Genomic DNA, 26033 nt, shown 5'->3' with positions numbered 1-26033 from the left:
TCATTCCCACCCAGAAGCGTGGGAAAAATGCACGCCAGAGTTCCAGCTACAGTGGCCAAGGCAGCAGAAAAACAAATCAAATTTCTCTATCTGCATACTCTATTCTGTTGGGTGCAAGAAAGCCGAGTATGTGACGATAGTCCCAAAATAGCAGATGAGACTAACTGTAAAATTTTATCTCAAGTGCATGTTGGCTTTAATTATATAACATAGTAACTTTTGCAGTCAGGGTACTAATGAGTTGCTAATTCCCAGTCAGAGTAAGAGATTTGATTCCCAGCCTATCTGCTAACTAGCCAGTCTACTCCACACTGGCTGGAGCCTGCTGCTATGAATCTCCTGGGAAATACTTCACTAAGCAAGATGTCCTAGTTGTTTAAATGGGAGGGGAATGTGTGATTTAGCCATGCCTGTTCTCTCAGCAAAAATGTCCTGCATAGTGTGAGCCAGTAAGAAATTGTGTGATCTTTAAGCTGGAGATGTCTGTGCCCAATAACAGCTTCCTGATTATGTAAATGAGGTCTTAAAAATACTTTGCATTTCTTTCAAGAATCAGAAATACTCCTTTTAATGATGTTAGCTGTCTGGCATTCTGATTTAATAATTCATGTCTTATTCTTTCATATTTCGTTTCCTTTTGACATACTGTCAAAAAAGAAGAAAAAATCAGTTAAATAATTGAGAACATGTGAACTGTCATAAAAAATCGCTCTTGTTTGTTTCTCTGCAGAGCGAAAGGAAGTAAAGGTGGGAGAATACAATGCTGTAGCTGACACACTGGAAATAAACAACAGTGTCATCAGATTCCAAGGTAGGAGAGAAGACTGGAAAGAGGTATAGGAGTGACATTAATAGATGTATGCGGTTTGTAAGAATGCATGCTCTTAAAGAATTGTTTTACTATTTTTAATCAAAAAGCTATGACACTGAAGAAAGAGAAAGGAAACAGAGTTGTGGTTAAAAAATAGCAGAATTCTGAACAGAAAATCACAATGTTTGGAAATTGTATACTTGGTTTTTATTTCAATGACAGGGCAAATTCAAATTTATATGTGCACACAAATGTTTTCATCAACTACTGGTGTAGTTCATAGCTGCTAAATGTACTAAATCATATATAAGGCAAAGTTTCTTTCAGAAATTCTGCAATTGGTTGAGCTTTAGCCTTTTATTTCTTCATGTAATTCTAGGACTTGAGCCTCCAAAGGACAAAACAATTATACAAGAAGAGCTGCGCAAAATCTCCCTGCCTCTCTACAGCATCCTCTCTGCCCTCACCATCCTAGGAATGATAATGGCCAGTGCTTTTTTGTTCTTTAACATCAAAAACAGAAATCAGAAGTAAGACATTCATGTTACTTCTATCACTAATTCTTTCATATTTAAATGCAATGTTTGCAGAACCCATCACGTATGTATATCTATCTACATATATATGTGTAAAGAAAATGTTAAAACTGTGGAAAGATGATAATTTAGAACTATTTAATTGTAATTGCTGTGTAATATATGAAACAGACTTTATTTAAGTTCTTTTATACTGTCTGAAAAGTGTAATTTTTTAATTTATGTTGGCTGTCTTCTAATAACATTAACCCTTGCTAGTTAATTCATCAGTAAAAGAGGAGGTCTTTTTACTAAACATTAAAAAAACTGAAACAATTCTAGACAATGCTAGACTTTATAAAAAAGAAATACTGTGCATGCCTATAGATTTTATGGAGTTCTAGAAGAAGGTTTATCTGTTTGCCTGGTTACAAAAAGCTCTTCTTTATTGCTCTAATAGCCTAGCAGTAATCTTTTCCTCTTAATACACTATCACCTTTTGTCCATAGACTAATAAAGATGTCCAGTCCCTACATGAACAACCTTATTATCCTTGGAGGGATGCTTTCTTATGCATCTATTTTTCTTTTTGGTCTTGATGGATCCTTTGTCTCCGAAAAGACATTTGAGACACTTTGCACAGTAAGTAATTCCATATATTCTACTTGAAGATTGTCTTACAGAAAGCTCTGTGAGAAATGCAAACAGAAAATTTCAGTAGTTGGCTGTCACAGTCCATTTAATCACTGATTCTCTTTCTTCTTTCCTGGGGAATTTTCTTAAACTGAATCCTGAAACGTGCACAGTTGTTTGTTGTGGATGATGTTGTTAGTGTTAGTGTTAGTATTAGTATTAGTGTTAGTGTTAGTGTTAGTGTTCATGTTAGTATTGAAAACTTCAGGTACATTGGTATTTGACCTCAGAGTGAAAGGGTAGATGTACTTTCTTGTTTTGAAATCATACATATGAAGACTATTTACTAAAGGCTGTGTTCATAACATGGCAACTTGTAGTACCTATAAAACTACTATGTTGTCTTTATGTATTCCATATTATTTTACACTTCATGACTGCTGTTTGTCTAGATCTTTTTAGTCAATCTTTTTGGCTGAATCTCCAAAGACTTCTACTACTACTTCCAGGCTACACTATAAACTCACACAAGCTTAGATCCATACAGAATATATTCTAGTTAAATCAAAATGAGCAGCTCTGAAACCAAATTAAATTACGTCCACCTAAAAACTTAAAATGTCCTAATTGCTCGCTGTAATATGCAGCCAGACTTACAGAGGCCATTTCAAAGAAAGGAAAAGAGAAAGAATGTCACTGCAAGGATATTCCCCCCAGAAACAGTACAAAGAGCATTTAATCCAATATTTTCTCCTCAAAAAATCTGAAGACTGTGCTTAGACCTGTTACCTAAGAATATCAGACTTACTTAGGAGTTATCTTCACTACAGTTTTGATCCTTCTTCAAGTCCCTAAAAAGTTGCAGTTCACTGCAGGTTTTTTTTTTTTTAGGAGTCTGAATTTCAGATGTCATGACTGGAGACAGGATAATTCAAAGCATGAAAGTTGGATGCATAAAGCTAGTTGATGCAGAGACATCCCAGTATATCAGCTGAAACCCTCCATTAAAAAAGTGAAATACCATGTGACTTGTTCAGTTATACCATTTCAAACCACTGGAGATTCTTTAGCATATGCCAAGATGGACTAGAAGATACAGTATTGGTGAACGTACAGGATTGTCTGTGGAAAATCCTACATTCCTTAGCTGGGCATGGACTCAGCTGTATTTTAGACACTCAAATATTAACAGCAACAGAAAGGAGAAGGAAAGAATATCCAGTCTTTCTACAGTAAAGCACTAATTCTCTATAGAGCTAGTAGAAACAGGTGCCTCAAAGACTTGATGATCCTGTTCACTTCTCCCAACCCAGTATATAACTCTGTGAACACATAGGGGCCAATAGGAAGTGGAAGGTGCCATCATCTGTTTTTTATTCAGCAATTATGCCATTTTTTGAGAAACAACTTCTAGTGGAGCAGAATTGCCATTAGGAAGCCAAGTCTCTTCTTGCCCTCCATTGCGAAAGAATCTAGTGGCAGGGGATGCGATTTCTAAGTTCTGATGTCTTCTCAGCCTTGAGGGGCTTGTATTCAGAGCTCCTGAGTTCATTGCCAGGCTGCAGGCCATTGTATGACTGGGCTACAGCCCTGCTCTGGAAGCAGCCATGCATTGCTGAATGTGGGAACCAGAGGTACTGATCAACATTGAGCTGCTCTAGGGAACAGGTTTCCAACCAAATGTAGCTATATAAAACTAAATTTAAGTCCTTCTTTAAATGTGAAACAGCTCAGTCTTAACTCTGAAAAATGAACCAACATCCAAAATCTTGTGCCTCTGAGTTAGAACATTTCTTCTATCTGATTTTTCTCTAATTCGCCTCTCAAAATATAACCACTACCCTCATATTCTAAATGCAAAAAAAAAAAAAAAATTAACTGTGTGCTGCTTTGTTCTGTCTTTTCTTACATATTTCTTCCTTTTATTCTGATTTGTATCTGTCACATTATGTTAAGTCTTTATCTTCCACAGAGGGATAGATCTGGACTGGCACTTTATTAATATAGCCACTTGACAAAAATTACCAATAAAAGAAAGGGTTGAGGGAGAATACTGCGTCCTAAAGCCAAACTTTGATTAAGAAGTATTACCACCTGCCTTAAACAGAGTTTTTGAATTTATTTTTTTTAATGTAGTTAAGTACTGTGTCTGTGAGATTTCTTCACAATCTTGGCTTTCCACATTTCCAGTCCAGTATGGAAGCATTTCTGATTGTATTTTCCTGTGCATGGCTACTGATATACCTTATGAATCCTAGCTCTGTCAACAATTAGTACTACATCCATAGATGCAACAAACCCTTCTGAAGCTACCAATCAGGATTTTTTTTTTCTAACTTCGTGGTCATTAAAACAATTCTTATAAAATATCTTCCTCCAGTTATAATTTTTTAATGGGATAGCTTATGCTTCTCTTAGAAGCTTAGATAATGATAATAGATATAGCATAGATAATGATAATCATCTTTACATGGCTATCACTGCCTATGGCAATGCACTTTTCTTATATATAGAAAACTCTGAATCAATGCTGAGAAGACAATGAAAGACAAACCATACCTTTCTGTTTGGTAACTCTTCTCTCTCTACTCCTCTCTTCAAGTGCCGGGTACAGCACATAATTTGGCTCCATGTCATGAACATCCAGATTTCCATATGGGCAATATGCTTAGTGGTTTCATAAGGACTGCTTACAGATACCAGTGCTTATAGGATCAGGCCAGTACAAATCTCTCTTCATCATCCATCTCCCTGGAAAAGCATGATTTTGATTACCCATTCTAGCCATATGAGAGATTAATTTAAAATTCCCATTTTATGTAAGACTGTGGCTTAGTCTTTGAAAGAACTAGTTACAATGTAGGGTGATCATAAAAAGCCATTGAGCCAAATCATGTGGGTGTAAAAAATACATCTCAGTCACAGAGAAGAACCATGTCAATGAAGGGAGATATTTTTTTGGTAGGGAAGTACAAATTTTTATTCAACTTTTATAAGCACATGCAAAGCTATAAAGCTGTCATTAGTGTTATCCCCTCTCTAAGCCAAGTAATCACCCTCTTTGTTTTCTGTATTTCTAAAGTGGTTAGATTTCACCAGGGTAGCAGGAAATACACAGGACCAAGAGTACCTAATTAAATATGTTATATACAGTCTCTGTTTAAGTTTCTGACAATTTTTGACAACAATTATAGGAGGTCCTTAAAGCGACTGTGTTTACTAAGGTGTCCCTGCCCATGGCAGGGGAACTGGAACTAAGTGTTCTTTAAGGTATCTTACAACCCAGGCTGTTATATGAGTCCATGATTCTATACTCACAAATGCAGGAAAAATGTTTTACAAATTGTAGGTATGACATTCAACTCTATTGGGTGTGTTTCCTCTGTAGCACGGTGTTCATAGCACTGTTTGGAGGGTGCAATGCTTTACAATGTCTGGTATTTTTTACTGTTCTACAATCTAAATCTGCATATGGCATATGCTGAATGCTGTAACATTCCAAGGACACTGAAATATGATCCAAAATTACACCTGAAAGTTTGAAAGAATTTATTTGATAAGCTGTAGTACTATTTTCCACACTGTAAGGCATCTGTTGTAGGAGGATATGGTATATAAGTCATTATGATGAAACAGAAACAAGTGTTAAATGTGTTTGAGAGTCAGCAAGCAGTTTAAATATATGGTCAAATAATTTGCTTAATAGGGATATTATATTAGTCTTTGGAATTATATAATGTTGACTCTGTGCTAGAGTGGGTAATTGGTTCCCAAACATACTCATTTTTATCTTGGTATGCCCATTTTCTATGGAAAAGGAACCAAGTATATTTAAATGCATAATAATTGTACTTACAGTAAGAATTCATACTAACAAATGTAGCATTATTTAGTTCCATGTCAGAATTAGAGATTAGGTATCATATTTTAAAACTCCAATTAAATGGAATTAAAATAATCCAGAACAGTGAGTTCTGAGAAAGTGGTCAGTGTGTTATTGAATCATTCAATCATGTGTTACTTAATAGCAACTTTATTGGTTGTACAGAACAAGGAAAAGCAATACAATATTTCATTAAATGCATGTATGCTACAGTGCAAAGTGCTTCAGATATGAGAGAGAGAATGAGAATGTCTTATCTTTGTTTTTAATCTCAGAATTACCATGGTACCATAGCAAAAAAAAAGAAGTTAGAAGTAAGGGTGTGAAACAAGATGTGATGCCAACTGGAAAAATGCAAGCAAGTGGAAATATAATTGAAAGCATTCATTATATGGAAGAGAGAGACTCGAAATTAGCAATGCCAGAGACAGATCCTATGAATAGAGTTTAAGCTGACATACTAAATAGAGAGACTTAAAATAGAGAGAATATTAGATATGATCATAACATTTAGACTTCTGTAATACATTCCACTGAGAATTTCATGTTTTACATTTAAGATAAGTAATGTCTTTGCAAGTTGGAACTGCTATGGGATGACAGACTACTCTAGTCCTGAGGAGGACCATAGTCTTCTCTGTTATGCATCTTCCTCAAATAGGTACACCTAATTATTAGGTTGGGGCTGAAGATTAAGTACTCCACGTTGGAGTAAAATGTCCATAGTCTACACAAAGAAAGATCTGGTGTGTTAGGTAGTAGTAGACTGAACAGCTCTGCTTCTCCTCAGTAGTTCTGATGTGTAGCAGCACCATCTCTTAGAGAGTGTGCTGCACTGGGGGATTGCAGTGTTAGGGAAGAGGCAAATGATCTGTTTAGAATAATTCAGTATAGGATTCACACTGTTCTAGGAGATATCTATTCTGGAGATAGATATTGTCTTCCAATCTCCTTTACACTACAGAGTTCTGCAAAGGTGTTACATAAAAGATAAGAGGATCTTAGTCTTGCAATTTACACAGACACTAAAATTAAGCATGCTTTGTCTTGTTTATCTCAGTTAATAAGATTGCCAAAGCCAGGAAGATGTTCTGTGATTCCTGGTCAGTGTTTAGCTTCTGTTTAAGCAAAGTACATTAAGGTTTTTGCACATCTTTGGTGTTCCATGGTGCCCTCATCCATCCCAGGCTGTGTGCAGGCTCTCAGATTTCCATTGGTTCTTCTCAGCCATGATGCAAGCATTTGGAAACAGACTTTGTACATAAAGAAGAAACCAAACAGTGGAGTGGGATGGGACAGAGAGACAGAAAGAGAGTATAAAGATACTGCTTTGTCAGACCACTGAAAGATCCAGCTGCCTACTGCAACCTGTGTGTGTTACTATCCAGAATTTGTGTTTTTCTCAGTCAAACATTTTGAGAACATGAGCATTCTTGGCTACAGCAGATATTATAGACCTTATCTTCTCAAAGGTGTACTTTAAGATGTGATCTTTAAACATATCCAGATATTCAGAAGCCCTTTCTAGTTTTCAACTAATATTATTCTTAATTATGGATCACTAACACTTTTGACACTGTGCCTCACAACAATGTGAAAGGCAGGTTTTGTTCTTTTTTACTGATTTTTCATAGTCAAATGTCTGCCATGCTGAGAGAACAGCTAGGCACAGTGGAACTCCATGGTCCACATTGCACCTTCTCCTGGGAAACCCTGAACCTGTGCGAGGTGAGGATTGCAGGGTGGTATAACAGTGGAGAGACATCCTGGAAAAGACATCATAGAATCATAGAACCATAGAATCATAGAATCAGATGGGTTGGCAAGGACCTCTGAGATCATCAAGTCCAACCCTTGATCTACTACCCCCACAGTTACTAGACTATGGCAATAAGTGACACATCCAGTCAGTTCTTAAATACCTCCAAGGACAGAGAATCCACCATCTCCTGGGCAGCCCATTCCAATGCCTGATTACCCTCTCTGTAAAGAATTTCTTCCTAACATCTAACCTAAACCTCCCCTGGCACAGCTTGAGACCATGCCCTCTTGTCTTACTGATAGTTGCCTGGGAGAAGAGACCAACCCCCACCTGGATACTCCTTTCAGGTAGTTGTAGAGAGTGATGAGATCTCCCCTGAGCCTCCTCTTCTCCAGACAAAACAAGCCCCACTCTCTCAGCCTCTCCTCATAGGACTTGTGCTCAAGTCCCTGCACCAGCCTTGTTGATCTTCTCTGGACCCGCTCCAGCACCTCAATATCCTTCCTGAACTGAGGGGCCCTGAACTGAACACAATACTCAAGGTGCAGCCTCACCAGTGCTGAGTACAGGGGAAGGATCACTTCCCTGTTTTTGATGCAGGCCAGGATGCCATTGACCTTCTTGGCCACCTGGGCACACTGCTGGCTCATGTTCAGCCTCCTGTCGATCAGCATCCCCAGATCCCTTTCCACCTGGCTACTCTCCAGCCACTCTGTGCCCAGCCTGTAGCGCTGCAGGGGTTGTTGTGGCCAAAGTGCAGGACCCGGCACTTGGCCTTGTTGAACTTCATCCCACTGGAATCAGCCCAACTCTCCAGCCTATCCAGGTCCTTCTGCAGAGCTCTCCTGCCTTCCAGCTGATCAACACTCCCCCCCCCCACCGCCGCTTGCTATCATCTGCAAATGGAGTCCCCTCATATTAAATAGAACTGGGCCCAACACTGGTGACCAGCCACCAACTGGATGTAGCACCATCACCAGCACTCTCTGGGCCCGGCCCTCCAGCCAGTTCTTAACCTAGCACAGAGTGCCCCTGTCCAAGCCGTGGGCTGCCAGCTTTTTCAGGAGTGTGCTGTGGGAGATGGTGTCAAAGGCTTTGCTGAAGTCCAGGTAGACACATCCACTGCCTTACCCTCATCCACTAGGCAGGTCACCTGATCATAAAAGGAGATCAGGTTGGTCAGACAGGACTTGCCCTTCCTAAACCCGTTCTGGATGGGTCTGATACCTTGTCCATCCTGTAGGTGCTGTGTGATTGCACTCAGGATGATCTGCTCCATAACCTTGCCAGGCACTGAGGTCAGGCTGACAGGCCTGTAGTTTCCCAGGTCCTCCCTCCATCCCTTTTTGTGGATTGATGTGACATTCGCCAACTTCCAATCATCTGGGACCTCCCCAGAGAGCCAGGACTGTTGGTAAATGATGGAGAGCAGCTTGGCGAGCTCTTCCACCAGCTCCCTCATCACCCTTGGGTGGATCCCATCTGGTCCCATAGACTTGTGTGGATCCAAGTGGCTCAGCAGGTTGCTAACTGTTTCCTCCTTGATTACAGGGGGGCTATTCAGCTTCTTATCTCTGTCTATAAGCTCCAGAAGCCAGATGTCTTCAGCACAACCTGTCTTACTGTTGAAGACTGAGGTAAAGAAGGTGTTAAATACCTCAGCCTAGTCCTCATCTTTGATAACTATGTTTCCACCCATGTCCAATAAAGAATGGAGGTTTTCCTTGTCCCTCCTTTTGCTATTGATGTATCTATAGAAAGACTTTTTGTTATCCCTAATAGAAGTGGCAAGATCAAGTTCGAGTTTTGCCTTCATCTCTCTGATTTTCTTTCGGCAAGACCTAACTACACTCCTGAATCCTTCCTGAGTAGCCAGCCGTTTTTTTCCATAATCAGTAGGCTCTCTTTTTTTACCCTAATTTCCTTTAAAATCTCCCTGTTCAGTCAGACCAGTCATCTTCCCCGTCGGCTTGCCTTTTCGCAGACTGGGACAGCCTTCTCTTGTGCTTCAAGACTTCCTTCTTGAAGACTTCCTTCTTGTCCATCCCTCCTGGACCTTTTTGTTTTCAAGGGTAGTTTCCTGGGGTACACTCTGAACTAGTCTTCTGAAAAGGCCAAAATCTGGCCTCTGGAAATCCAGCGCAGAGGTTTTATTGATGGCACTCCTTGCATCCCTGAGTATTGAAAACTCTTATTTCATGGTCAGAGGCTGAGAGACTGTGGTGAGGAGCCGGCAGGGAAAGACAGTTGTGAGATGTCATGAAGCAGGTTCCTAAGAATGGGAGCATGCTGCAGGGTGAGGGACATGGTGGGCAACTTTCTAAAACTATGAAAGATGGCTGAGAGCAGTTTTGGAAGAAGGTTAAGCAGGGAGTTGGAGAAGATGTATGAACCTTCTGTCTAATTATTTATTTCTGCTTTGTCTTCACTTGTGACTTTGAGTTTTCTCTGTGTAACAATTTTTTGAGGCAGCTGACTGAAAGGAAAACATCTGGGCAGAACCACCTTGAAGCTGTGATTTTCTCATTGTACTATGGCAAGAGCCCCTTGGACTAGACCGTGCACTACTAAATAGCGTCTGGCCTTGATATTTGGATAGTAGTTGAAGATGTCCTCCTTATTCATGTCCTTTATGCTCTTTAGGCATTTTTCCAAACTCAGGGTTTTGGGATGGCTTTTTTTCCCCATCTTTAGACTTCATATTTGCCTAATTCTTTTCTGCAAATTATTTAGTTTTGGACAGGAATTAAAGAAAACCCAAACAGACAGCTACTCAAATTCTACTGAACTGCAAGAGGATTTAGACCTCTAATCTATTTCTTTTCTCTGGAAACTGTAGCCTTTGTTTGTTTTTTTCATCTGGCCTTTTTAATTTTGTGTGTATTCTTCAGTTTATTTCCTACTTAATTGTTTAGCTGTTAATTTTAATCCCTTTTCTGTATAATCACTTCCATAATTGTCCTCACTGTCGTTCAGCCTGAGACTGATCTCACTCCTATTTAATTCAAAGGCAATTCTGTTATTGAGTTTAACATGAGACTGATCAGCTTCTATTTTAGTAAATGACATTTTCTTGGGGGTAAAAAAAAAGGGTAGAAACAAAAGTTATGAGGCTAAATAGATCCTAGAAACAAAATTATGTTGTGTGCTGAAGCAAATACACCACAACCTTACCAGAGATTTATTAAGATAATATTTTTAGAATGTTTTGCTTCTCCTTCAGTAGGATAGCAGACAGATTTTAAAACCTCCTTATAGAAAAAGGAGAAATTGTAACATCTTTTACTCTGCCCACAGATTAACTCTGAAAAATGATCTAAAGTATATTAAGAAATCACCACAGGAGATCTCACAGCATGTGATGAGCCACTGTACTTAATTTATGTGAAAACAGCAGGATTCAATTCTATAACATTATTGCCTCTTAACATTTTGCAGGAATATGTGCGGGTGCCACACAAATTCTAAAAAATGTGTTAAGAGTCATAAAAATTTGTCAAAAATGTTTGATATAAATGTGAAAAGTATAATTCAAAGGGATGAACTCATTATTTTTGGTCTGCTTGTGCAGACCTGCACAAGAAATTTTGCCATGCTTAATAGAAGTAGGATCACAACCCAGTGAAAACTTGTTGAGATGACACATTTTTTGTTCATCATAATTGTCATAATTTACATCTCTGGTTTGCCGTGAAAAATAGAAGGTGCTTAATTTTCAACTCATGAATAGTCTATAGGAATCAACGGAATCGTCCTCTTAAACATAATTGTGCTCTCCAGGGCTAAACCCACAGCATGATTTATTCTCACATTTGTCCCTTTTAAGTGCCTAAGTCTAGTACAAGATGCCTCCAAGATGCTCAGCAGTAATGTTCAGCTGCAGCCTAACCCTGTGGGCACTGCAGCTTCCATCCAGTGTGTGTGTAGAACTGGCTAATTATTGACATTCCCTAAATTAATCAGTCTGAGTCTCATATATTAAGCTGAAGAGTGTCTGGAGTGTCATATCTTACAAAAGAAAGATTTGCAAGTTTTTATTAAAAAGTAAAGCAAAGCAAACCAAAACAAAACCCAAAAGAAACCCAAACCAAACAACCCTCCCCCCCCTCAAAAAAACACAACCAACCAACCAAAACCAAATCCCCCAAACCAACCAAACAAACAAAAGCAAAAAACACACCCTAATAAAAACAAAAACACACACATTAAAATTCACATTTTGAGGTGGTAAAAAATGTATTTCAAAAATTTTATATCTAATCGATTCCACTACAGAAAGATCATTTAAATGTTTTACTAACTGAAGAAGGAGTTCTTAAAGAATCAAGCTGTTTCATTATCCCATTCAAAAAAATTGCCCAGAAAGGTCTGTTTCTTCATGGAGACACTTTCAGAGTTTGGTGGTTGTCAACAGTGTTGTTCACCAGATAAATGATTTCTAGTTTTTTTAGCTGTCATAAGCAATGCACCTGTAAGAGCTTCTATCAAGTAATTTATAAAATGCACAAATTCCTACATGGTGTTTTCAAAAATAGACCCTAAACCAAAATAGTGTAGTAAGTATAAAGGAAACAGAACTAGGAGACTGCATTTTACTATCTGTATAAGTATACTTGATTGATGTATACCAAATAATATAATTTCCTTTGACACTTCTGCATTGTGTTTGAATTATAGAGAACAAAATATTTGTAGGAGGTATTCGATTAGTCAGTATATCCTAAAATTAATTGAAGGCATGAGGAAATTTGTAATGACCTAACCATTTAATTAAAAAAAAAAAAATTAAGTTTTGTGTCTAGTTTGGAATATGTATTGGAATGCAAGTTCTTGTCTACTAAGAGACATCTTTGCTGTTCATTTGGTGTATACAGAGTGAAGGGTGATCTTCTTTTATCTTCCTCTGTTGAAATATATCATTATAAATTTCCAACATGAGAGAATTACTGATCAATTCTATAACATAATGTTCATGTTCTACAATTATTGGTGTTATTTTTATCATGTTCTTTCAAATGAGTGGGATTTGGAGGTACAATACATTTAATAATATAAATGAGCAGATATATAAATTTCAGAGACTTCTGTTGTTTTCTAATTTTTTCATTTTGCCAGCTGCATTAATGAATTATAACGGACAAATTCGAGGTAATTTTCTTCAAAATTAAAAATTTATTTTCATATGAAACTTACCATCTCCTTCTTAGCAACAGTGATCTCATTTTGACAAAATCTCCTGATGTTTCAGGATGTTTCCAATACAGACAGTGGTTATGTTATTCTAATATGCACAGTCCAGATGAGGAATACATACGATTTTTTAAATCAAATATTCTGGAAATAACATTTTTCTGAATATTGGTTTAGAAACATATTATGAGCATAATTGAATTTATTACTATTCCCAAGAGACAATTACTGTTTCAGTGAGAACAAAGCAGATTCTTATTAGAAACACGAAAATACCATGTATCTGTTTGCCAAATATATCACTAAACTGTACACAAAAGAGCTGAATACTTATTAATAGCAGCAAAAAGATTGAATGCTAAGAATGGTTATTGATGTGAAGTCAAAAAAAGATGTAAATGGCTAAGATGAACGTTGATATGAAACGTATTTGTTAAATCACTCAGAGTTGATCTAACAGTGGTTTTGCTGAAGCATAATGTATAACAGTAGATAATGAGCAAAGACTTGAGAAATATTTCAGTTAAAAATAATACTTTGCTGACCTAAATGTCAATTTCTTTTTTTTTTCTTTTTTTTTTCCTTTTTTTTTTTTTTTTTTTTTTTTTGTTAAGGACTTCTTTTTCAATATCACATTCAAGAATGTCACTAAGTGGCAAAACTCATCTGGTTTGAATCTAATTGCAGTTGGTTTATCAGTTTTATTAATAGTAAGAATAACCAGCAATCAGTGAACTCTACATTCAGGGTCAGTATGAGCAATGCAAAAGATAAACCACAACATTAGATGCATCTAAAATGTTAAAATATATCTAAACAGTCTTCTATACATAATCCCAACCATTATAGACCAAAAATTTACTTATTTATTTGTTTGTTGTAGGGAAGTACAGTAATTTTATGTCTCTTATTACTTTATCAATATTTTTGAATGTGTAATATGGGTTTTTTCATATCTTTTCTTTCCTGCTTTGATGTCCAATCACTAATACTTACAAAAACTCAGAATTTCTTTTCCACAGAAAATTTTTAGAGGAAAAAAAAAAAACCATGTTTTGAATACAAAAATGGAAATTCTGAAAAAGTTTGGAAAGGCAAAAACTAGATATCACGTATTTAGAAATGAAGCATTTAGATCATTACTCATATTTATGTAAGATGCCAAGTTTTGCATCTTACTAGAACACCTGGTTTCTCATCAATATGCATATCTTGAAGTTACAAATTAAAAATCCCCAACTCTCCAGATGTTAGATGTGAAACTAGCCTGGTTTCCAATGAGAAACATTGCTTTTAGGTCATCTAAGGGTTATTTTCCAAATACTTTCTCAGAATGTGCTGGTTTCTCCAAATCAGATTGGTTTTATATCACAAAACAGCACTGGCCAAGGATGCACGATCAATATGGCCAAAAGAAGTCCAGCTTTACCTTTCTGTAGCTTTTCCTTCCCTGTCTTTAGTCATTGTCTCTCCCCCATTTTTTTCATCTGCAAGGGGCAGTATTTTTTTTTTTTTTCTCTTCTTTCTTCACTTTTGTGCAGTCTCCCTTTTTGACAGCTGGTCCATGTGGAGTCTCTAGAAAGAGGATGACCTTGTTCTTCCTCCTTGCAATTTCTCAGCTATTGGCTTCTAGCTCCATGCTGTGCCTCTTGCGTGGTCTTCTGCCTGCTATGCTCTGTAGTGTCTGATCCATCTTTGGGGAAGAATATGGCCTGCTGAGGGTAGAGTAGCTTTCAGACAGCCAAACCTATAGGTAATGAAGGGAAACTTCCAAGGAATTAGAGAGGGTTGTGCAGAATTTACTACAACTTTGAAAGTAACTGTCCTAGCTCAAAGCAAGTCTGAAAATGAGAGCCTATGCACAAGAGGCTATGGGCAGGTGGGAAATTGCAGGAAAAAGCGTGTGTTCTGTCCTTCTTGATCAATTTGAAGCTTTTCTATTAAAAAAAAAAACCAAAAAAAACCCACAAAAAACCTTACTCTCTCTTTTACACTAAATACATAGGTTCTACTTTAGTTTTAAAATTTTCTGGTTTTCTCTCAGAAGCTCACCAAGAGGAAAATGTCTAGATAGGTCTATGTCATAGCTGTGGCCAGTTCAGGGTCCTATTACTCCATTGCTCTGTGCAAGCTCACCATCTCCTTTTTCTTAGGCACCATTTGGAGATATTGATTCAGGTCTTGTCCCCAGGGCCTGCCTATTAAGGTTATGTTCCTCTTTCCTTATCTTTCCAGAATGCTCAAGGTTTTCATTGAGTGATACATACCTCACATAGTACATTTTTTTATTATTTAGTCTGAATAACATCTCTATTTCTCTATTCATTTCTGATCAAAATGTTGCTGTTAATATTAGCTCACTGAGTACTGTTTATAGTCTGTCTCTTGAGTTCCTCCACTAGTTCTTTCCTCTCTCTGCACAGAACACAATAAAAGTGAACAAAAATGCAGATATGGTAAGAGATTTGTGATTTTATGCATGAAAGAGATGGTTAATTCAGCATCCAGATTTGGTTTAGTTGGAGAGAGGATGGAGGGAGGAGTTAAAAAAGCAAGCAATGAGAAATTTTGAAATGTCAACATTTTTGTGAAGTTCTTTGAATATTGTTTTCCTGAGGCCTTGAGAAACAAGTTGGCTGAAATTGTGATATCCACATTGTGTACTGAAAACTAAATGACTTTGCCTTTATTTATGTATATACATTTTTAGGTCCGAACATGGATTCTTACAGTGGGATACACAACTGCATTTGGAGCAATGTTTGCAAAAACGTGGAGAGTTCATGCAATTTTCAAAAATGTAAAAATGAAGAAAAAGGTGAGAGGAAACAAACTCTTCTCTTATTGCTCTGTTAATACAATTTTCTAATTGTTTTGCTACCTTCCCTGGATGGCCACAGCTGTGCTGACTCTGTTCATGTGTCACATTCAAAGATCCTGAATGGTTTAGTATTAGGGCTTTCTTGATCCCCTTTTTAGTCTCTGAGAGTTGGAGTCAAGCATCAGCTCTTCAGTCTTTATAATGAGAGGTGGGCAGTGGAGGTGGTTGTAAAATGTCAAAGTCAATTCAAATCCCCACTCTGACTTAGTATGTTGTTTTAGCATCCAGAGGGCTCCTTCTGGTAGATTCACAGCTGTTATGAAATGTTTTCTGATCATATCTGGCTTAGATAGACATTACACCCAGATTTCTCATTAATTAGTAGAAACCAAGAGAAAATGCTGTTTAAACAGCTCTCTATTTCTAATTTTGATTGAAATTTCACAAGTTTACTTTAAGACTGATCAGAATTGAAGTACAACTGTCTCTGTCATTTTTGGTACAGCACATTTTCTGTAAAAAATTAGTCTCAGCTCAGGAGTTGTACAGCACTTCATGTATGTATTGTTCATTTGATATGTTTCTCATGGAGCTTCTTTTCACACATGAAGTACTTTTAATTAAATGGTTTTATTTAAAAATTGGGAAAATGGTGAATAGAAATTATTTTGATAGAACGCATGAAACAGAGAAACAAAATTAGTATTATTATAGAGTAGAGCCAAATGCAGTTCCTATGCACATCTGAATATATTTATTCTAAAAAGTAATAAAGAGTCTTTTACAGCCAAAATAAGTAGAACAATACTCCAAAAGCTCATCAGATTTCTCTATTTGTTTCCCTCTATGTGTGGTCAGAGAAGAGGTCTATTATTAATTTTTTAGTTTTTTTTTAGTACTGTGTTATTGTTTTCCACAATTACAATGGTAGGGAGTCTGTCACAACAAGATGCATCATTCCTTAAAAGGCTTTGACTTTAGATAGACAGGGAGAGCTAACTCAGTTTCTAAGAGGATTTATGTCTGAGGTTATTAAGGAATTACGTCTGGTACTGGGTGTAGCACTCTGGCACCCTAACAACACAACCACCTAATACTTCCCCCTACTATTCTGTCCTGTCAGGTTTGCTTAAATGTTTGTTAATTAAATTCCAAATATAATTCATTGTAAAAAATAATGAAGAATAAATACAAAATATGTTAAAACAAACTAAAATTATAAAAAATTTCTATACCAGAAACGGAATACTCTGGATGGAGAGAATTAGAAACCACCCTTTCTGCACCTGTGCAAAGAGCCCACTGTACTATATCAGTTTATGCTACCAGAGTCTTCTATATATATTTGTCAAGAATCTTGCACTTCATACATTAAAGTTCCTTAACCAGAGATGACAAGTATTTTACTTTCCAGAAAAATTAAGTTCTTATGTTGCAAATATGTTTTCAGCTATATTGGTACAAGCCTTTTTTAATCAGTGAATTTGCACAAGATACTGACAGTCTAACATGTAAAACCGTTTACTTAATAACCTTTATCATCCTCAGAATTTTATCATTTTCACAATACATACATTTCAAATAGAAATGAACAGGTACTACAATCGACTGTCACTAAGCAATTGCTTTATTTTTTTTTTTTTAATTCTACAGTGCCCCTGTTCTTCAACGGGCCCATCAAAAACTGCAAATTGCAATTGTTTAAGCACAGTTGGATATTAAAAACTATTTAAAATCAGTTAAAAAGGCACCAATCAGTATAAGAGAGATAAACTTTCAGATATCTTGGTGTTGACCAATGAGCTGCTTTGCTCTAAGTGATACCTAACATTCAAGGCTATTAAGGCACTCTCTTCAGTATTCTGGAATTAAGTAAATAATGCATTTTGTTCTGTAAACTTTAAAGAACACTTTATTTGGATATCCCACTCCAAAACACAAGCATGAATCATAGAAGACAACAGTTTTCTTAATGTAAAACAAATTAGGTATCCAGGATAAATGTTTACTAGTCATACATTTTCTGTCTTTGATTTGACAGGGCAGATAAAACTGGTTTTAGGACTTGACTGAAAGATGTGGCAGTCTTTACTTATGACTTACAAGAATGACATTTCCATTTTCTGCAGATATTATTTACTGATAAAGTATTTTCTATCTATGAATGCACATTAGAAATGACTGACAATAGAAATTTTCACAGACAATATCTATACTGACAAATAAACAAAAGTAGTGCTGCATGAAAAACGACATTAATGTTTTTTGAAGTAGCTGTGCCATGATAGAGCAGATTGCTGTTACAGAGGAGTACAAAGTTCCAAAATTTTTTAAGTACTTTGGATCCTACTAATTTGTGATTGCTTCAGTTACTGCTTGTATATAAGTGTGACTGTAAAGTCCATATAACATTTAGGCATACCACTTTTGCCTGTCATCCTCAATATTTTCATCAGGAAAATTTTTCCCAACAATGAAATTTCTTCACAACATGGAATAACCTCTCTTCAGCTTTTGAAAATATTGGTTAATTGATTTCATGAAAGTGGGGATTAATTAAGGGAGAGAAAAATATGATGAGTAAATCTATTTATCTTCATCAGATAGGGCAAGCTTGCTTCTGTACATGTATTGGACACTCATCTTAAGGTACAACATGGCTTTGTGAAGAGATGAATGGATTTCTTTCTCACTGTGAGAAAATATACATATTTTGAAATAATAAAAATACACTGTGGCTCCATTTTAGTGCAATAGATAGTGAAACTAAAGGATTTAGAGTGTCTGGAATTAACTGAAGATTCTTATTAACTGTTGCTTATAAAGCTTTCAAAAATCTCTTTAATTTACACCCATTTATACATCCCCTCCTCTATTATTGGAAAATAATAAACAAAAAAATTAAGAATACACTCCTTCTGCTATCAGACTACTAATGAATAAATTTTGCAAAATTCCCGGAGCTTGGTTACCATCTTTGATCTTGCTAGGGCTTAAAGGAAGCAAATTAAAAATGCATTAATTTTAGCTGGAACAGAAACAGAGGGGTGCAAGGGAATCGATTTTGTCAAATGAAAATTACAAAATCAGTAGGGGGAAATACATTATTTTTTAGTTTTGAAGAGATTAGTAGAGATAATGGAAAGTAGAATAGAATTAGTATTAAAAATAACCGTAACAGTTATAATTGAGGTGCAATTCTGGTTTTGGTATGTCCCCTTTCTGTTGGTTTGGGCAGCAAAATGTCTTCTGCTCAGTGAGAGGTGGGAAATGCTTTTATGTTTCCCTCAGCACTGGGGGGGCTGGCAGGAGATGAGAGGAGAGAGAGGAGAATATCAGTGGCAAGAGTGTGTGATGTCCTGGGAAGCTTTAGCTAGCTGAGCCATTTGAAGAAACCAGCCCTTCTGGTAAAATTTAGAAGGATAAGAAGCCATATCTTTTGATGGGAACTGCACTGTCTTGGGGTCTTGGGATGTTAAAACAGTCCTGCATAAGTACTTCTCCTGCACAACTCCTATATGCCAAATAAAGCCCATACAGTTATGATAAATACCAGAATAGTAAGAAATTCAAAGTTGTGGTATTTAGAACCTCCATAAGTTTTATATATCCCACTCCTACAAAGACAAGCATTCAGCCATTTTTCAGTGGTTACAATAAAGCACAAAGACGATCTGGGTCACAAAATTGCTTTGTCACAGTTCCTCTTTGAAAGTACAATGCATGTTGGTTGACATTGTTATGATAAGCTTGTCTTACCCTTAACATAGTACATTCTGGCTTTGTCTATTTGGACTTAATACTTTAACTGTGGCATCAGAGTGGGGATTTTTTGTGTTTAGTTTTCACTGAAATATTATCCTTCTAACTCAGTGATTACTACCCCTGTAGACTTCTGGTGGCATATGTCTTTATTCTGACAAAAGTTTTTACAAGATATATACAGAATATAGTTACACAAGGGATGAATAACAGCATCTTTTCCTTGTGTGGCTTGTGCTGCTTGTGCTGCTATAGTTTTGCCAACATTATTCTACTTCTTCATGATGATTTATAAGCTTTTCTCTGTATTGGTACTATAACAGGGCAAGAAACAAACCACAACAGAGAAAAATGACTTATCAATCTAAGCTGACTTAGCTGAGGCGGTCAGGCTGCCATCTGGCAAACTTATTTTCATATACTTGGCCTCCTAGGTCCTTAAAAGACTACTGAAGAAAGCTGTGGTCTTCATGCCTTATAAAGATGGGTAGGAGATTGTACAGACTGTGTTGCTGACACTAGGATGGGGAGGCTGGCACTGCAAGGGTCAAGATGTTGGGAGCAGGAAAGAGGCTGAAGATGAGAAATTAGGTTTGCTCCTACGAGCTTCAACAGGGAAACTGGTTCATATAAAAAGGGTAGGGAAAAGGTTGGAACTGTATACTGGGAGAAAATGTTGAAGAGGGAGACTGAATTTGGATTAAAATTCCCCTAGAATTAAACCAAATTCGAAAGCCAGCAAAGACAAGAAGGGCTATAAGAACTGATGAATAAAGCTGAGTATGATGGAATGTAGAGCCTGAGTTCAGTATTTAAGTGGCAAACTAGTTGAGGGACTAGGCCTGATTTAAAATTAGATTACCATTGAAATTTAGAAGCAGGATGGCAGGCCTGAAAAGTGGGGACATAGACTAGGAAAGAAAGATAGGAATGAGAAAGGACTAAGAGGCAAGAAAAAAACTGAAATTAGGACTGGCAAAAATGGCTGCACAAGAAGTGTGGGCGGAGCATAAAATCTGAACACAGGATTTTAGAATTTCACTGTTCCATTACTATGTACCTATAAAACCTACTGGCAAAATATGTACCTTGTCTTCTTGTTATGCAGTTGTACAGCTCATGATAGCTACTAGTGACTCTTTTAGCTCAAGCTGATGAGGTGTGCAAAGATGTAAAGGCTCCTTTTGCTGATGCATGCAGCTCTTTATAATTGAATTCTCTTTCTTTTCATTTTCTTTATGAAGAATGGGCTCATGAAAACATTAAAAGTTTTATGTTGTGGCTAAATGTCTATGACTGAAAAACTACAGCTTGATCGGATCTCTACAAGGTCCATTTCTTTCCCCATGTGCATTCACCAGTTCAGCCTTAGTGTTCTACATAATGCCACTGTCATGGAGCAGACACAGAGCATGCTCTGGGCATGCAATAGGACTGTGTAATAAAAGAGACAGTTTTCTGTTATGGTATTTTTCACTTAAACCTGAAAAAAAATGCATAATAAAAAAGGCAGTAGGAGTTTTGAGAAAGATAGTCTCATGTATAAGAGAGTTAAGTGACAAATGAAGAAAAATAATTACTTTACAGAATTATTTGTTATGCTTTAGGAATCTCTCTGAGCATAGTTTTCAGAAATCATTCTTCTATTTCATTGTTTCTGAGAAGCAAATTTATTACCTGAATGAAACAGAGCAAGAATTCTCAAAATTGTAGCCCATTGCCTTCCCACTCCATGTTTAACACAAATCTGGCTATTCCACCTCCATAATTTGTATACTTCATGTGTCATAAACAGGCACATGGGAAAACTGGAAGGAGTAAGACCATCCAGGCTCTTTCTGGGGAGCAGGGCACATGGATTACTCTGAGCAGCCCCTAGTTCTGATCCCCCAGGTCAGCGTGGGCAGCAGCTGGCTGTGTGCTCCTATACCTGCATGGTGCCAGCTGCAGGAAAGCTGCCAGTTCCTGCAATTACACAGTGTCCCTGGTGGGCAAGAGAGATTAGAGCAGTTGGAGTGTGCATGGTTATCAGCTTTTTTGCTGCTGCCTTCTCCTCACAACTTCTCTCTGTTGATTGCTATCTCCACCTCTCATTTGACAACCTCTGTGAGAAAGTTTATAGAATGAGTGTAATCTCTAGATATAGATTTTCTGTAAGTTTTTTGAGCCACCTGTGGAATTTAGAATTTATTACAATCTATAATTTTTCTCACAAAAGTCCTAGAGGTTTAAAAAAAGTTACTCATTATCTTAATAATTTAAAAATAAATGAAGCCAAGTTCTCCAGGTTGTATTGACAGAGGGTTTAGGTCAGAACCTCACAGGCCATGTCTCATTTATTCACTTTAATCCTTTGTAGACATGGTTCTGTATCAGCATGAATATAGTTCATATCATCCAATAGTTCTTTCTGCAGCTACTGCTATAGTATATTTTTCCAGGTCGGTTTTCAGACTGTAAATATTTATACTTTTCCAGGACATTTTTGTTCAATCTAGCTAGAGCTTTTTGTGTGTATAAAAAAAGTTATATGATGGATTTCCCCTGGAATACACATGTGTTCTACTAAATATATATGAGAGATCATAAGTCTGAAGACAAGATGTGTCAGGAACCAAAAATTTACTTTGGGTAACCATACCAACAGTATAACAATCTATTAGGGACCATCTGCTGAAAATGAACCAGCATATGGATACCTAAAGCAGCGTTCAGTGTTATTGTTCAGTCCCTGAGAGTAAGAAATAAGACAGTAGTTTGAAATCTGCTTATGTTTAGGATTTTTTTTTTCATTATGACTATTTACCACTGGACAAAGTAATCTATGATACTTACAGTGCAGTGTGTAAATTATTCAGGCGGCTTCATGGGTTATTAATATACTATCAATATTAGTACTTCCTAAAGTGATATAAGTGGAAAGCAAATTTTTTTTTCCTCCAAATAGCTACAACTATAAATTTTAAGTCCAAAGCTTCAAAAATAGTCAATGTAATCCTAGAATCCATATTTAGATGTAAAATATGCATCCTGGTTTTCATAAGAGCTGATCAACCAAAATGCCAACCAAGGAACAATAGGAATCATATCTCTAAAATTTACATTCATATAAATATGGATCATGGAGCTAAATCTCAAGCTCCTGTCACAGAGAGAAACTGAGCTAATGAACTGTACATCTAGGAGAAAAATCTGCTTTTGAAGTAATTTATGCATGTAAATTTCTGCATGGTACAGTTTGATAAGGCTCAAACTCAGTAGTGACAAAAACAATGAAAACTGTGTGCGAAGTGTAACTGCTCATAAATGGTGCTACAGCCATCATTTCTATGTATTATGAGACTAATGGATGACAGAGAAATAAAGACATGTAGCTATAAATTATGAGGCAATTTTTTCCTGAATAGCTTGAAATTGGATTGTAAATGTAATCAAGTGCATTGATGTTCCCAGCTATTTGGTAATGATGTAGTATGCTTTCCCACAGAATTTTTCATTAAGGAAAATATTAAAGTCTAGGTATTTTAATGTTATCACAAACAAAATCACAACATTTCTTCTAGAACATTCAAATCCTTTATGCACTTTCATTTTTTTCCTGAAGATTGGTATTCCTTTTAACAGTAAACATGAGAATTCACAGCTCTCACAGTAATTCCTTCGCCCTTATCGCCCATGTGATGCTGGGCTCAACAGGTGCATTTCTCTCAAAGGTGAATTTGAACTGCTGTGTTGATGGCATGTGCAGCTTTCTCAAGGCAGAATGTCTTGTTCTATTTATGGTAGTGAGCAGAAGTTAACACTATTCAGGAGTGTTTGTGAGACTGATCTCTAAAGCATGGTTCAGCAAAAATGTCTGGTTCTGATTTTGTCAAGTTAGATTTCTTTAGCCCTACTTTTAAACTAAAATGCTTTTTATTTTTGTCCTTTCAAAAGAGTTTTGTGAAAAAATAGCCATGTTGTATCACTCTGTGGGCTCATTATGGTTGGATTAGCAATGTTAGTAAAACAATCACCTCTCCAATTCTCTAGTGCATTGTAGTCATAACTGAGCCTCAGGCTTTCAAAAATAAGGACATTTATAACTTTTTTTAACCTATCACTGAATCCCTCTCCTTCTCTATCATCTGTAAAGTTTCTATCTTCTTCATCCCCTAGGAAGCATTACCACTAGGATGTTCCCCCTCTCTTTTATATGAGTTGGAAAAGAGGAAAGGTGTCCTCTGATTGGATAGCTTCTCCTGGCATCAAGGCGTAGAGTTAACACATCCACATTCGCAGTACCATTACTGAGAGGATGAGTCTGCCCAATGATCCAATTATCCCAAACATGAGTCAGCAAAGAGGATGTGTTTTAGAAATATGTACTTTAGCAAGCTAGTGACTGTAGTTATTTAATTCTCAAAACCAAGCTTTTTGACGATATGCAATTGTCCATTCTTGTCAAGAGTACCACACGCTCCACTATCCTGGAAAGCAGAAAAAGTCATCAAGATCTTAGACTAGAGGGACCACAGTAGGTCCTCACAGGAAACAGAAATATATTTTTTTTGTTCTTTATAAGTAGATATACAAATCTTCCATCAAATTAATCAAAATACCTCTAAGTGAGTAAAACTTAGCTTTTTACTCCCAGTGACTTACTGGTCAAAAAACCTTGTTTCTACAAAAGATGCTTTCTAAAATGTTAGCATTCACTCACTAAAGCTAGTGTAATTGCAGCATGAAGTGTTCCCAATACTAATCATAGAATCTATTATAGGAAATACTCATAATAGCTGTTGAAAAAAACATTGTGGAGTTATTTGGAACAATGCATAATGTGTTTTCAATAGTCCTTTTTTCTCATTCCATTACACAATAGAAATTAAGAATGTATTAGAGTATAGTTATCTAAAATATTAATGGCTTTAATAACTCTAAGATAGATATCTCCCTCAGCCCACATATGGCAAAGTTCACCCACCTACCACTGACTCCGCATCACCAACCTGATGGCACCATCCCACTTGTGTCAACCCACTTAATGTAGGGGAAAAACCCAAAGATGTCTATTAGTCATACTAAGAGAAATGAAACAGTAGCTTACCCAGTGGAGAGAGGACCCTGAAGGCAAATTCAGGACTGGTTTTATGGTCCCTTTCCCAGCCTTTAAGACTTCACAATTTTTTGCCCCCAAACTCTATTATTTTTTCCCTTTCCCCTCCAGTTCAGAGGGAGGACTCTTATCAGCACGATTTCTGTATGTACCAGGGAGAGGAATATTTGGTTTCAGATTTCTGAGGGCTTTTATAATTGCTGTCAGTGCAATTCATTTAATTGAATAAGGTCTAGGAAGCTTCACAGAGGGATCCTTTAAAAAGGTTTTTTTCTCTACAGATTCCATCCCCGGAGTCTGAGGAAGAGACAGCTGAAAAAAAAGTTAATTAATACCATTAAGTGTTTATCCAGCTACTGCCAGAAGGCAAGGGACAGATCTGTCAGCTAGACTAGAAATGGCTGATCTACATGAGAGAAACCAGAATTGCCTTCTTAAACAGAACCCCCTACATTTTAAATGAAAAAGAGTATATATATATATATTTATATCCAAAGCTACAAATAGATGCCAAAATACTCCCAGTCTTGCTATGCTTCTATGAATTCAATTAAAAACCCAACAGACCAACCAAACCACAAAGAGCTTCCTAATGGACCTTCCTTTAAATTTAAAGATACTTTCTTCTGACAAAGGGAGGTGAAGTTCCTGGTTACAAGAAATTAACTCTGCTACCAGGAACAAAGAAACTAACTCTGAAAAAAAGACAGGAGTAAATTAATTCTTCAGTCCATGTTGAAAAGCTATTTGTGGAACTTAATGCATCACTAACGTTACATCCTGGAGAAAAGGGTAAGCCTTCATATGCAAGACTTTCTTCTTCACCTTTAAGGACTATGTCATATACATTTGCAGAGTTGATTTGTTATAAGGTAAGAAATAACAAAAAGTTCTCCCTAACTTTAACTATAAAAAACAAACCTAGTGTTTCATTAGTGTTGTTTGCCAGATTGCCAGATGATCCCATAAAGTGATTGACAATAGTGTCCTTCAGGGCACAATGGATGTGATTGAGGAAGCAAAGGGAAAAAAAGCCCCAGAAAAGGTCTGTGAAATTATAACCAAATGGACAGTTGAAGTTATCATGGCATGTAGTATAGCCTGTGGTAGTTCTAGAAAATTCTCTAAAATTTCCATGAACAGCAACTTCATCCTAGAGCTTTAGAGATATTTTATGTCTCCTGTGATGTGACTGCAAGGTCTATGGAAAGTAAGAATTTTGATCTGTCTTCATAGGCATAAGTTTTCAGAATAATTTTTATTTGCTCATGCAACGATGTTGCTGAGGAAAGAATGGCCTACCAGTTTCTGTACTGAGTGAATTTGTTTTGAGGACATTGTATCTAGTCCAGACTGGTAGCAATGGCATTTATAACAGTGGGCAGAACTGCCAGGATGAGACAGATTCACCTATCCAATCACAGATGGTAGAAAATATGACTCACAGATGCTGCTGTGTGAGAGCTTGGCTTCAGGAAGGATTCAGAAGCACTAGCAGAAATGGATTTTATTAGCTACTGTTCATTTCTCCAAAAGCTGATTTACTGTATCCAAGAAG

General features: G+C 36.8%; 1 protein-coding gene across 2 annotated transcripts in view; it reads left to right on the top strand.

Moving 5' to 3' along the window:
* The window catches only part of GABBR2 (gamma-aminobutyric acid type B receptor subunit 2), a 467784-nt gene that overhangs the window by 303928 nt on the left and 137823 nt on the right, over window positions 1-26033 (top strand). For both annotated transcript variants that reach the window (XM_050330892.1, XM_050330888.1), the window contains exons 9-12: window positions 731-811; window positions 1191-1341; window positions 1836-1968; window positions 15505-15612. In XM_050330892.1, coding sequence (XP_050186849.1) covers window positions 731-811; window positions 1191-1341; window positions 1836-1968; window positions 15505-15612 — 473 coding nt within the window. The remainder of the gene's footprint in view (window positions 1-730; window positions 812-1190; window positions 1342-1835; window positions 1969-15504; window positions 15613-26033) is intronic.

The sequence above is a fragment of the Myiozetetes cayanensis genome, unplaced genomic scaffold, assembly GCF_022539395.1.
Source record: "Myiozetetes cayanensis isolate MyiCay16 unplaced genomic scaffold, myiCay2020 scf1, whole genome shotgun sequence".
Lineage (NCBI taxonomy): Eukaryota > Metazoa > Chordata > Aves > Passeriformes > Tyrannidae > Myiozetetes > Myiozetetes cayanensis.
The sequence above is the reverse complement of the archived record's forward strand: the minus strand, read 5'-3'. Positions and strand labels throughout refer to the sequence as shown.